The sequence below is a fragment of the Capricornis sumatraensis genome, chromosome 2 (assembly GCF_032405125.1).
Source record: "Capricornis sumatraensis isolate serow.1 chromosome 2, serow.2, whole genome shotgun sequence".
Taxonomy (NCBI): Eukaryota; Metazoa; Chordata; class Mammalia; order Artiodactyla; family Bovidae; genus Capricornis; species Capricornis sumatraensis.
In genome coordinates this window covers 26,558,906-26,571,717 of record NC_091070.1, presented here as the reverse complement: position 1 = coordinate 26,571,717, position 12,812 = coordinate 26,558,906, and the positions used below count along the sequence as shown (strand labels likewise).

At 42.5% G+C, this 12,812-nt stretch overlaps 1 protein-coding gene across 1 annotated transcript in view; it reads left to right on the top strand.

The window, feature by feature from the left end:
* The window catches only part of SYNE2 (spectrin repeat containing nuclear envelope protein 2), a 271,450-nt gene that overhangs the window by 231,545 nt on the left and 27,093 nt on the right, over positions 1-12,812 (top strand). Inside the window, exons 96-98 of the mRNA XM_068963775.1 lie at positions 369-524; positions 2,886-3,044; positions 3,730-3,896. Coding sequence (XP_068819876.1) covers positions 369-524; positions 2,886-3,044; positions 3,730-3,896 — 482 coding nt within the window. The remainder of the gene's footprint in view (positions 1-368; positions 525-2,885; positions 3,045-3,729; positions 3,897-12,812) is intronic.

Genomic DNA, 12,812 nt, shown 5'->3' with positions numbered 1-12,812 from the left:
AATTAAGTGTATGTAGGTGAGAGAGATTGTTGTGAGACTCCAAAAATACTTTACTTTCCCCTAAATAAAGGTAAAGACCTACTTGATTTTAAGATAGAGTTAAGTATAGAAAAGTCTGAAATACCTGAGGAAGTGAAAATAAAGGTAGAAAAGAGTTCTGCTTTGGGAAAATAGGTGCTGAGGAATTGGCCAACCACAGCCGCAGAGGCTGGCCCTGGGCTGTTTCTCATTCAGAAAGTCCCACCCCTTTTCCTGGCCTCCCCTCCCCCAGGGTCCAATCAAAGGATTAGCTTCTACAGGTTTGGAAACAACAGCAGCTTGAGTTGAAGAGTTTTCTTTCTTTTTTTACCCCTTGTGTTTAAATGCAGGAACTAGAGAAGTCTTTAGCTAACTGGACTCAGAACTTGAAAGAACTTCACACAATGAAGACCGACCTAACCCAGCACATTCTGGTGGACGACGTGATGGTTTTGAAGGAGCAAATAGAGCATTTGCACAGACAATGGGAGGACCTCTGCTTAAGAGTAAGTCAGTTAACTGCAGGGCACGGCTCTTCTGAAGTTTATTGAAATGTCTCCGAAGGCCAGACAAAGTAGAAAGGAGCTTAATTTCATTGAACCGGGAGGCCCTTTTCAGTTGGAGCCTGGGCTGGCGCTGTTCCTTGAGAAGCCAGCAACAAGGTTTAACAGATTTGACCCTTTGTTTCTCCAGCACTCAGTGCTGGAACTTTGCACACTCTTAATGAGCTTTTTTTTTTAAAAAAAAAAAAATCACCTTCAGAGCAAGGGGGAGGGGAGGATTGCGGTTTTGAGCAGCTGTGTGCACTCTGCTCTCGGTCGTGTAGAGATGACAAGTACCAGTCCTTGTCTGAGAATCAGAACTTAAGCAAAGAGGTCCAGGCTGGCCTTAGAGCTGTATCTCTGCATTATCTGTTGTGGGCCCAGTACTGAGTGTCGGGCTCCAGGGCATTTTATCAGCGCACTCTGCATTCACATGCAATCCAGTGTTTATTTCAAGTAGCTGGCTTTTGAAACTCTGTGAAAGAAAGAGTCAACTGCTACACTTACTATTTAGTGAATCACTTATACTTATTAAGAATTGAGTTGTAGTTAAGGTATTACAAGGTGTAAGTAGATGACAGGATCAGGTTGGAATTGAAAGGTTCAAATAGATCTTTGTCTTAAGAACATTTAATTCTAAGAAAAGTTAAGTCTTTAATTTTTGTAAATTAAGAGATGTACGTAAAAGTTAAATTCAGACACTTCTGAGTGCATTTTAATTAAATAAAAATGTTTTTCCTTCTTTATTTTAGTATTTAATATTCATGATATACCTGTCCTTTTAGAATTTTAGAATAGTCCTTTTAGACTATTTTAGAATAGTCTTTTTAGACTATTCTAAAAGACTTTTAGTCTTCTAAAAGACTAAAGGACTTTTAGAATAGTCCGTTTAGAATTTTTATTCAAATTTTATATAACAGAAAATTGAGAATATGTGAAAGGTATCCTAAAAGCTAAGGAAGAAGTGAAGACTGGGGCCCAGATGTTCCTAATTGTTACCATCAGGAATCCAATCAGAATGATGCTATACAAAATGCCAGGATTTTTAAAAGCTGAGTTGAATAGATGCTATGAAAAACAGAAATACAAAACTTGGGTTTTAGCGATAGTTTTTTTCAGCCCTCTCAACACATTTGGTTGGGTGGATGTAGAAGCATTGGCTATTTTTGCTTCACTCTGAAAAGAGCAGAGCGTTTTTTTTGTTTTGGGTATAGTTGAAAAACGTCCAGGAGTTCAACTTTGGTTCCCCCATTTGTAAAGTGGGATGTTAAAAGTTAACCAAAAAAAATTTAAGGTTACCCTTTTTATCTCTAGGACTCTGAAGATTTCTAAGACCTGGGAATACTTTGTACATTTAAAGAGGCTGATTTGCATTTTATTAAGTAATAAATTTGAACCCTGGAAGGAGGAAGATCCTTTGCTGATGTCAACTTGGGGGTTGCTTCTGCATAACAGAACATTGGGTATTTGGGGGTCAGCCTGCTCACTGCAGACCAGTATTTGATTCCATTTCCATGGTTTCCATCCAGAGCAGTGGTGCATATGGGGAAGGTGGATTAAATGAATGATATGCATTTTTTAAATTTTGCTTTGTTTTTGAAATATACCACTCAAACATTTAAGTGATGTTGATTTTTGTCATTCATTTGCTCTATATACATAAGATATTGTGACCAAGATGATAGTTTTTAAATTAAACAGGTGGGACATTGGCCTTAAGTAAGAATAAGGACTTGATCATTTTTTAAAAAGAAAGGATTTGGATCATAAAACAAAAAAGTAACATGTATCAAGCAGTAAATAAATCTATACTTAAAGAGTAAAGAATAAAATAAATTTAGGTGATGGTTAAAATGCATTCATCTAAACTTCCTGTTTCTAATTTTTAATAAAATGCAGTAATAATAAATTGAAGAGCATGGCACCCCACTCCAGTATTCTTGCCTGGAGAATCCCATGGACAGAGGGAGCCTGGAGGGCTACGGTCCATAGGGTCTCACAGAGTCAGACACGACTGAAGCAATTTAGCAGCAGCAATAATGGATTACCGCATTATATTAAAACTGTTTTGGATAAAGGTGAATCCTTTTGGTCAGTTACACTTCAGGTACAACCTTTTGTTACTGTCGCTTTTTAAGGCATTTATCAAAGGTGTAAAACTTCTGTTGACCTCAAACCTTAGGTCTTTAAAAGGCAAAAACATAATAATTTAAGTCCTTGGGATCACCTGAATGGAATCCATAGTCCTTTTGATGGGGGTGGGGAGGAAGAGAAAGTCTTTCCTTCCTGCCTATACTCAGCTGCCAAATGCATTGTCATTTCCAGGTGGCTATACGCAAACAGGAGATAGAAGATAGACTCAATTCATGGATTGTGTTCAACGAAAAAAACAAAGAGTTGTGTGCATGGCTGGTGCAGATGGAAAACAAAGTTCTCCAGACAGCAGATATTAGTATTGAAGAAATGATTGAAAAGCTCCAGAAGGTGAGCAGGAGTTCCCAGAGGGGTGCGGTTATGACCACCATGGTCTTCTCTGCCCTCCTCACTCCCAGACTCAGAAGTGTATGCCATAGGCATATTTCCAATGAGGTGGGAAAGGTGGGCTGTCCTTGGTGGGCAGGGTGCTGTGTACTAGGGCATTGCTTTCTCTTGGTTAGGAAGAAAAAGGGGCTCACGGCTTCTTAAGCCTCAGTTCACACCCTAGGTGGGTTATTTTTCTAACTGTGTTGTTAAGACGATCCCCTGGCCGAAGGAGAAAGACCAACAGCAGTGGGGCTCATAATTGTGAAGTGGTCGCTGATTCCCATAAGGAAAGGAAGAAAGAACCTTCTCGTCGCAGTCACCCCAAGTGCCACTCAGTTAAACCTCAGGAAAACTCTTGCTGATATATCAGGCTAATTTCGTTATACCCTGTAGTCCTCAGCTCCCAAGTGCATTAGAATAACTATGAGGGAAACCAGGGCTTTTGAATTAAGAAAGTAACTACTGCCTTATGTATTACACATGCACTTTTGACTTTTTAGCTGCTCACTAAAGGGTTGCATTAACAGGTGAGAGAAGTGTTTTTGTTTTTTAAGAAATTTCAGGAGGCACAACTGTGTGTTTGTATCTGCCAAAGAAATGAATTTTCTGTAGTGATTCTAGCTTTGTGTTTTGGTGCCTCTGCCAGGACTGCATGGAAGAAATAAATTTGTTCAGTGAAAACAAGTTACAATTAAAGCAAATGGGCGACCGGCTGATCAAGGCCAGCAACAAGACAAGAGCAGCTGAGATCGATGACAAGCTCAACAAAATCAATGACCGTTGGCAACATCTTTTTGATGTCATTGGCTCAAGGTAAGGAATGGCCTAAAAATGGGTTCCTATTCCCTGGCTACAGTGGTTACCTCACAGATCTCAAAACTGAACCCCATCTTCCTCTAAGGTAACCCAGCAGTTTTCTAAACTTACAGATAAAGGTAGAGCTTGATAAAAATGAATGGAAATTCTTATTTTGATATTATAGGAGGATTATATTGTAGCACGGTGGTTTAGTCATGAAGTCGTGTCTGACTCTTGCAATCCCATGGGCGGTAGCCTGCCAGGCTCCTCTGTCTGTGGGATTTCCCAGGCAAGAATAGTGGACTGGGTTGCTGTGCTCTTCTTCAGGGGATCTTCTGACCTAGGGACTGAACCCAGGTCTCCTGCATTTCAGGCAGATTCTTTACCAACTGAGCTACCAGGGAAGGAAGAAGATAACCAAGTATATCTCACCTTTTTTTTCTCTTTAGCTTAAAATTTCGCATGACTTAGACTTGGTTTAAATGAGAGTTGGTCCTTGAGGAAGAGGTATTATTTAGAAATTCTAACACTACCTTAAGACTTGTGTGAAGTCTTAAGATGAAGTTATGCCAGCCTGTTGTTGCTTGTGTGTGGCAAGTAGGTCAAGGCATTGGCCTGATTTTCTGGGGGCTGCTTCTGGGGGTCCCTGAAGGTTCCCCTCCCTCTAATCACCACCATCAGAGGAGCTGGGCTCATTCAAGGCAGGGCCCCTCTGCAGGTTTGTCCTGGGTGTGCTAGGTCCCCCGTGGGCATCTGGTCCTAAGACGTGGAATCCGGAGGTACGGCTGTGACTATAAATCAAGGCTGTCCAGTGCTTATCAGAAACAAGACTGACCATTTGATCTCCCCTCACAAATAATGATGACGATACCTCCCAGAGCTTCTAAATGTTTTGTCTTCTCTGTCCAAACAGAGACCCCAACCAAAGTGTTTTTCAGTTGTAACCTGGCACACAAACAACAGTCACCTGGCTTTGGGGCCATTCATGCAGCTTTGTTTGCACTGGCTGAGCAAGTCTGTTACATAACAGAACGCTCACATATTTTGACCACATGTAGAACATGGACTGTACAGGAGAATCCTGTAAGATAAATGAAACACTGGGGAGTACGGAAAACAGAATACTCTTAATAATCCTTTTCTTTTACCCCATTGTTTACCCTAAACCTTAAGTGAACCTAGTTCAGTAAGCAGAGGCACCAGGCCAAGTGCTATGAGAATTACACACTGGAAGTGCAAGAAGATGAGTCAGTTAATGTTAATGGGAGCAGACATGCCAGCAGCTGTAAAGCCAAGTGGTCTGAGAACTCAAATCTCATCTTCCTGGAGTGGGGGTGGGGATTGGGAAGAACCTGATGGAAGAGCAGTGTTCCCAGATGGTCTTGATTAAGGGGGTGGAATTTGAGTGTTCCTGGTGGCAGAGAGAGAGAAATGTATAAGCAAAAAGGTACAAGGTAGGGCAGAATAGAAACTGTTCAGGAAATTATAAGAAGCTCCACTGGCTCAGGAATAGGAGATGAAGCTTTTCGAGAGGTAGGTTGGAGCTAAGTCTTAGACAAGCTTAAATCTCAACTAAAGACTTGGCCTCCTAAATAAAGTCTGAGTCTTTCATGATTTTTTAGCAGCTGAGGGTCTGTTGAAAATAAATACTAGAGTGATTTGGCTGGCAGCATAATTTGGGCTAAATTTAACATCTCTTTACTACCAGTTGTGGGGGGTGGGGGGGAAATCTATGTTAACTCAAGAATAACATGGTGATAACTCAAGTAAGAGCACAGATTTTGAGCTCGTCCTGACTTTATCTGACTTCTACCTACCGTGGAAACTTGAGTAGTGATTTAACCTTTCTAGGCCTCAGTTTCTCACAGAGAAGGCAATGGCACCCCAGTCCAGTACTCTTGCCTGGAAAATCCCATGGACAGAGGAGCCTGGTAGGCTGCAGTCCATGGGGTCGCCAAGAGTCAGACACAACTGAGTGACTTCACTTTCACTTTTCACTTTCATGCATTGGAGAAGGAAATGGCAACCCACTCCAGTGTTCTTGCCTGGAGAATCCCAGGGACAGGGGAGCCTGGTGGGCTGCCGTCTATGGGGTCGCACAGAGTCAGACATGACTGAAGTGACTTAGCAGCAGCAGCACTGATTACATCAGAGTCCGCTATGTGAATGAATGACAACGCATGTCTTGAATTTGTCACAGGCCCAACACATAGAAGTGAGCATTTATTGAATGCTATCGTTATCAATGCTATCATTGATAGTAACTTACTATCATTGTCTTTCCATAAGAAGACTTTAAGTGGCACGTTTTTTGAGTGTTCGAGGATTCCCTTGCTTTTGTCTAACAGTGAGAGGTCTTTCTTCTATGAAACCAGTATCTTTGTCTTATTTCCAGTGCTTAGAACAGTGCTTCAGATAATTTGTTGAATGGATGTTCCAGGACATAAGAATGTGATCATTTCTGTTGGGTCAGTTATGTCTGGTATGCCTTTGTCATCACTGCCTTTATCTCCTAAGTCTTCTTGGGCACCTGGCACTAATCCAAGGTATGAGGACATCATACCTGTTCTTAGATCATTCAGGAGCTAGATCTAGATTCTGCTTCCTGAGGGCTAGAGTGATTATGCATTCTTACTCATGCGTGCTTTGGTTCTATCACTTCAGAGTTAAACAGACTGCTTGCTTTCCTCCCTCCTCTCTAACTGCTGGTCTTCAGCCAGTTGCATGGTGCGAAAGGAAAAACAGCCAGTGAAATTTCAGTGGTCTTTCTAGAAGGAGCAAAATAAGGAGTTAAAATAATAGCAAATATATTGGCTGCTGGCTGTATTCTTCACAATGTGCCTTTTATGTCTGATTCCACATAATCATCACTGTAATTCTGAAAGGTAGATGCCATTATCCCATTTTACAGATGAGGAAATTGAAGCACTAAAGTTAAGTAACTTGGCACGATTGCATAGTCAGCATATGAGGCAACCAGGATTTCAACTCAGACAGTCGTATTGCCTCCCTGCAAACCCAGACCCTTCTGATTTGTTATACCAAAATGAGTAGACCATGTTGAAATCCATTCAGAACTGAGGAACTAGAAAGGAATAACTGATTTTACCTTAAAGCAAAGGCCAGGGTGAGACATATGACTGACAGTCTAGGAAACTTAGTTACTGTGACACTTCAGGTGAATCTGTGGGTTGAGGCAGCAAGCTTGAACTTGCCATGAATTGACCTCATGTATTAATAGATCAGCTCCTTGTCTGATCACTGGCACTCATCACATCACCATCAGAAAAGCAGGAGAGGGTCTGCACAGGCTGCAGAAGTCAAACCACACGGAGGAGAACCTGCAATCCTGCAGGGTCCGTTAATAACCCCATTTGTCCACAGAAGTCTGGACATCATTTAATCATGCCTGTCCTGCCCGCAGTGTTCCACTGCTTCATTTCTGTGGCAGGAGACAGCGTCTCCTGTTAAAAATAAGACTTGGAGGGAGACCATACGCAGGCACCCAGCTTCATGACTTTAAAAAAGTCACTTCAGTCGTGTCCAACTCTGTGTGACCTCACAGACGGCAGCCAGGATGGCTCCCCCATCCTGGGATTCTCCTGGCAAGAATACTACAGTGGATTCCATTTCCTTCTCCAATCTGGAGCAGTGATTCTCAGATTTAATCATGGAGCAGAATCCTTGGAGGGCTCCTGAGAACATGGATGGCAGGACCCCACCCCCAGAGCTTCTGATTCCCTAAGTAAGGGAATGTGCCCATTCTCTGGGCCGAGAATGCGTATTTCTAGCAAGTGCCAAGGTATTGCCAATGGTTCAGGTCTGGGGATCACAGATGGAGCGAGCAGCCGGGTGACTTGCCACTTATGGTAGCCTTGTGGCCTCTGTAGCGTATCTCCTTGTTGATGAACCATGGGCTAGATTCTGGATAAAAAAGCACCAGGACAATGATGGCTCCGTCCATATACATGTGTGTAGTATTAGTGTATGATCCAAGAGGTAGGGGGAAGGTACTTTGACCCAAACCACGGTTTTTCCCTGCATGCATAGTGTTTTTCAGCTTCTGTAAAATTCTTAAAGCAAAGAGTCTAAAGGATACATCTTCTGAAATAACCAAATAATCAGGGGCGCCGGGGTGCCTAAGTCAGTCTTAATGCCAACTTCCTCACATAAGGTCACTTAGGCCCTGGTGGTGGTTTAGTTGCTAAGTCGTGTCTGACTCTTGTGACCCCATGGACTGTAGCCTGCCAGGCTCCTCTGACCATGGGATTCTCCAGGCAAGAATACTGGAGTGGGTTGCCATTTCCTTCTCCAAGGGAATCTTCCCGACCCAGGAATCAAACCTGGGTCTCCAGCATTGCAGGCAGATTCTTTACCGACTGAACTATGAGGGAAGCCCCTGGTGTGGGCACTAAAAATCACAGAACAGACGCTCGATCAGAATTGCTGCAGGAGCTTTTAGCATTCTTCATGGGCCCCTGGGCTTCTTACATTTGTGACATCTAAACTCTTATCAAATATGTTAATTTCTTTCATAGAAAGGTCATTTGAACCACTATGTATTTTTCGGTGAATGGTGTGAACCCAAACTGATTTGATGATATATTAATTATATCCGACTATGCTCAGTGACAGATTAAATGAGTTAATTTTTTTAATTGTAGACATTGGCTATGCCTCTTGCCCATGTTTTCTTTGATAATGTCATGAAAATGGATCTAGTGAAACCTGAATGCAGGAGAGATGGCTAAATTACAGAAGCTGTTTTTCAGAACCACCAATATGTGTGATTCGTGTTTTGGGTCAGTTGGGTTACCTATTAAAAATAACAGTTAAGGCACAGGATGTTGGGTGGTGGACCAAGGGATGCAAAATTGCCTTGTTTCAGCAGCACAGACTAAAACTCTGAAAAGAAGGTTCTCGGCCATCAACAGGACTGATGCCAAAGAAAGCTTCAGCTCAACACATAATCTTACCTATGTGTACCCTTGATTTCAAAATCCCAGTAGCTAAACTCCTTAAAAATCCACCTCCTTTTGTTTCCCAGAGCCTCCATCCCCTTTATTAATCAGAGCCTTCTCTGTGCCTCCTGAAGCAGGGGCCCTGTGTCCTCAGTGAGTCACTAATTGTTCATCTTGGTGGAACATCTTTGGAGACATGGGGTTAGTCTTTAAAGTTTTAAAGACTTTTCTAGCAGCCTGTGAGGATAATCTGGTGAAAGCTTTGCATGCCTAAAAGAGATGAGACGGCTGACCGGAAAGACATACCCCAGAGTATCTCCATTGGTATCTATTGGGTGTTGGTATCACTGGTGGTTTTAATTTTTTTTTTTTATCTCTGTTTAATAAATGTTCCTTATGGAAAAAAGAATACAGGAACTTTTTTTTTTTTCTTAAAACAATGTTATAAATGTTGTTACCTTTCTTCTAATCTCTCTTTGATGGTAGCATCATTTAATAGACTTGGCATCCTTAGGCCACTGTTATGAAGGAGGGATGCACTCAGACACACTACTTTATGGTCCCTTTGTAATTAGGCTAGATAGCTCTCCTGCTATTAGCAAGATCAAGTCCATGAAAAAACTTTTCAATGAAGCATAAATTTCCTACCAATGTGAAAAGCCCACCTGTTTTATATTAGTAGCAATTAAAATGTCATTTAAGCACAGCAGTTATTACCATGGCAACTGTGTGTTAAGATTGTGTTTCCATCCCTTGAAGAATGGGCAAGGAGATGTGTGCCTTTTTAAACTGCTACGTTTTTCATTGCTCTCCTTTTATCTGTATTTTCTCAAGGTTACTCTGGAAGACCAAACAATGTTGCTAGTCGTAAAGCTGACTTGCTCTGGTCTTAGCAGGTTGCCTGATTTAGCGGGACTGGAAGGACTTAAAGGTTTTTAGCACAGAGAGCCAGATGTGAGGTCGGCTTCCCCCGTCTCCTTTTTCCTTCCCATCAGCCCCATCGTTCCACCTCTGGAGCTGGCGGCTGCTGCTCTCAGGGCCGGCAGAAATGCCTTTGTGAGGGTCGGGGATCTTCCCCAAGGAGACAGCAGCCATCACAGGGACCGTGAGCCTCAGGAGCCTGGTGTCCAGCAGCAGATAGGTCCAGTGTCTGAGTGGTGGAGGTCACCATGCACAGCCAGGCATGTGGACACAAGTTAGATGCTGCATTTGAGGGAACTCTTTCCAATCTGTACTCCTAATTTCACTGGTTTAGAATGTGCTTGATGTGTTCAAGTCGGGATGAAATAATGACTAAATGTCGGGCTTTAGGGATTCATGAAAAATGATTGATATCGAGTCTCCATAAGGCTGAGACTGAGCCTAAAAGGGATTTGGACACAAACCAATGGTGCTCCACCAAGCAGAGCTACTCAGGTTCACATCAAGAACCGTGAATAGGGATGTGGAGGAATTTTCAAAACTTCACATTATGGTAAACCTTGAGAACTAGCAAAGAAAACTGTAAAATTTCTTCCTCTGCAAATCTTGAACTGCTTTTGTACAACAAGATAGCATTTTTGTTTTTGTTTTTGCAAAAAAGCAAAGAAATGGACTAAATAAATTCTCTGCGCCTCCTAAGCCAGGATGCACAGGACTGAAAAGGCAAGGCTGAAAATCTCCTGGGGCAATTTCTTCTTTAGGAGAAAGCCATTCCCGTTGGACCTGGGGGCTTCAGATTACACCGTTGCTTTTAAACCTGAAACAGAGACATTTAATTTGATGAGAACAGAAATCCTCCTTTCCAGCGCCCCAAATCTAAATGTTTCTTCCCTGGGTTTATAGCACTTCATAAATAACCCATAGATAACACAGGGACTTTCTTCCCTGGCATTGCAATCCTGTAGCGTCAGAACAAAGACTGTGTGTGTGAGAGACAGGCAGGAGCTGGAGATGTTTGTTTACTAGAAGGGAGAAAACTAAGATTTAAAAATTGCAGTTAGCGGAGTCGCAGGTCACTTGCTCACCTCTGGGCACTGTGCTGTGGTGGCCGGCGAGGCGAGCCCCTGGGAGCCTGCAGGAGGGCGGCCTGGGGAAGATGCAGAACCAGTGAATGGAGAGGCCGCCGTGCGGGGGAGGGGCCGCCTCGTCCCCGGGAGGTGGAGGTGCAGCCGGGAACTTGGAGGTTCCGCTCAACCTAAGGAATGATTTTTTCTCATCAACAGTAAGTGCCATTTCGATCATCCGCTCTGCATCTGGGAGGGGCGGCTGCTGTCTCTGGGTGTCTCTCTCGCGCTCCCATGTTTGTTACAATAGAAATGACCGATGAGATGGTGGCTGCGGAGTGTGTGTGCTCGGCCATCGGGGGATGGGTTCTTTCCACTGTCAGCATGCCGTGCGGTGTCTGCAGCCAGCCTTTGACAAGCTGGGCAAGTGATTATGCTGTGGGGAAAATGGAAGTCCCCCGGCTTCAAGGAGGCGATTAGCTCAAATGTGATGTCCCTGCCCTCAAATCAGGGCTTCAGGTTCTTGGAGTAATTGATTATCTTACTACAGGGCTGGTTAGTTGTTTACAAAGATGCAATTATACAGAATTCATAGAATGTTTTTAGCAACTGACAGCTGCCCACGAGTCTGAGTGTCCGTTTTAGTACAAATTCAGATATTCAACCATCTCAGTTTTCCTTTTTAAGTTATGCAGTACACATTGGCATGGGAATTTTTCTAGCTTATGCTAATCCAGGACCTTAATCATTTAACTGTAGACCCTTTTGCATGGAGAAAATAGGACTGCAATGTAAAATCTTCCATATACATGAATTTGATATTTAAAGCTTCCCTCACACGTTAAGATTTAGGCCTGACTCATGAAGTGATATTTATTTACCTGGCTTAATTTTTATTTTTGAGAGAGAACAGGGTTCATAGGTATTAAATTCCCATCCATCGCTAGATGGAAAACTTTATTCACCTTGATTATTTTCTGCATTTCTACCCACAAGCCCCACAGAAGAACTTCTAAAATGTATACTTTTTGGCAAACATCTTATTTTGTTTGGCATTATATAAAAATGTGTTAATTTTATTCAGATCTTCCAATAGTTCATATAGCTGAAAAACTTCCTCTTTGCTCCTAAATATTTTGGCTTTCCAGTCCTCAGAACTGGAATTCAGCTCAGGGAATTGTGTTTATTTTTTCCAGAGAAACATGATTTGTTGGAATATATGTGTGATTAGTATTAGTCAAGCGCATCTGGGGTGAACCATGGGCCAGTGCCGAGATGGTGAGCTACTTAAGCTGCCTGGGTGGTTGATGCAGTCCAGAATTGTGCTTGCTTCCCTGTGCCAACAGTCTGCTCTCTGAATGGATTTCCTTGTTCCCAATATTAACTCGAGATTTAAAATTTTCCAAGAGCAAAATTAACAAGGCCTAACTAGGAGGTCGGTTGCCTGGGTTGGCAAATGACGTGTACTTCCTGACCTGGGGAAGGTGATGATTAGATAATTATATTAGTGCCTGCACAGAATAGAACCATACAAACTAAGCAGTACCTCTGATGGTTCTCAGAGTAAGTCTTAGTATGATAATCTGAGGAACAACATTCATTTATACCACTGGGCATTTGGGGATATTTTGCATTTGGGGATATTTGGTCAGATGTTGGGACATAGAAGCAGGTTAAGTCCTGACTGAGTGAATGTTTTGTAGCTTCTTTTCCTTTCCCTCCCACCCTCTCCCTTCCTCTTTTTTTTTTTTTTTTTTTTTTGCCCCAAGCATGCATGTGATGGGTATGCTTGGATTTCTTCGCATGTCTAATATAGAACCAAGGTCTAGGAGCGTGTGTGACTCGTAGAATACCAGCAAATTGTCTGTGGCTGGATGGCTCGAAGGTGCTCTGATCTTTACCTCTTTCCTTTAAAATGTATTATGACCATCTCTTTTATGAAAAACACAAGCTTGAAGGGATGTGTGAATGTCACTTGCTCATTC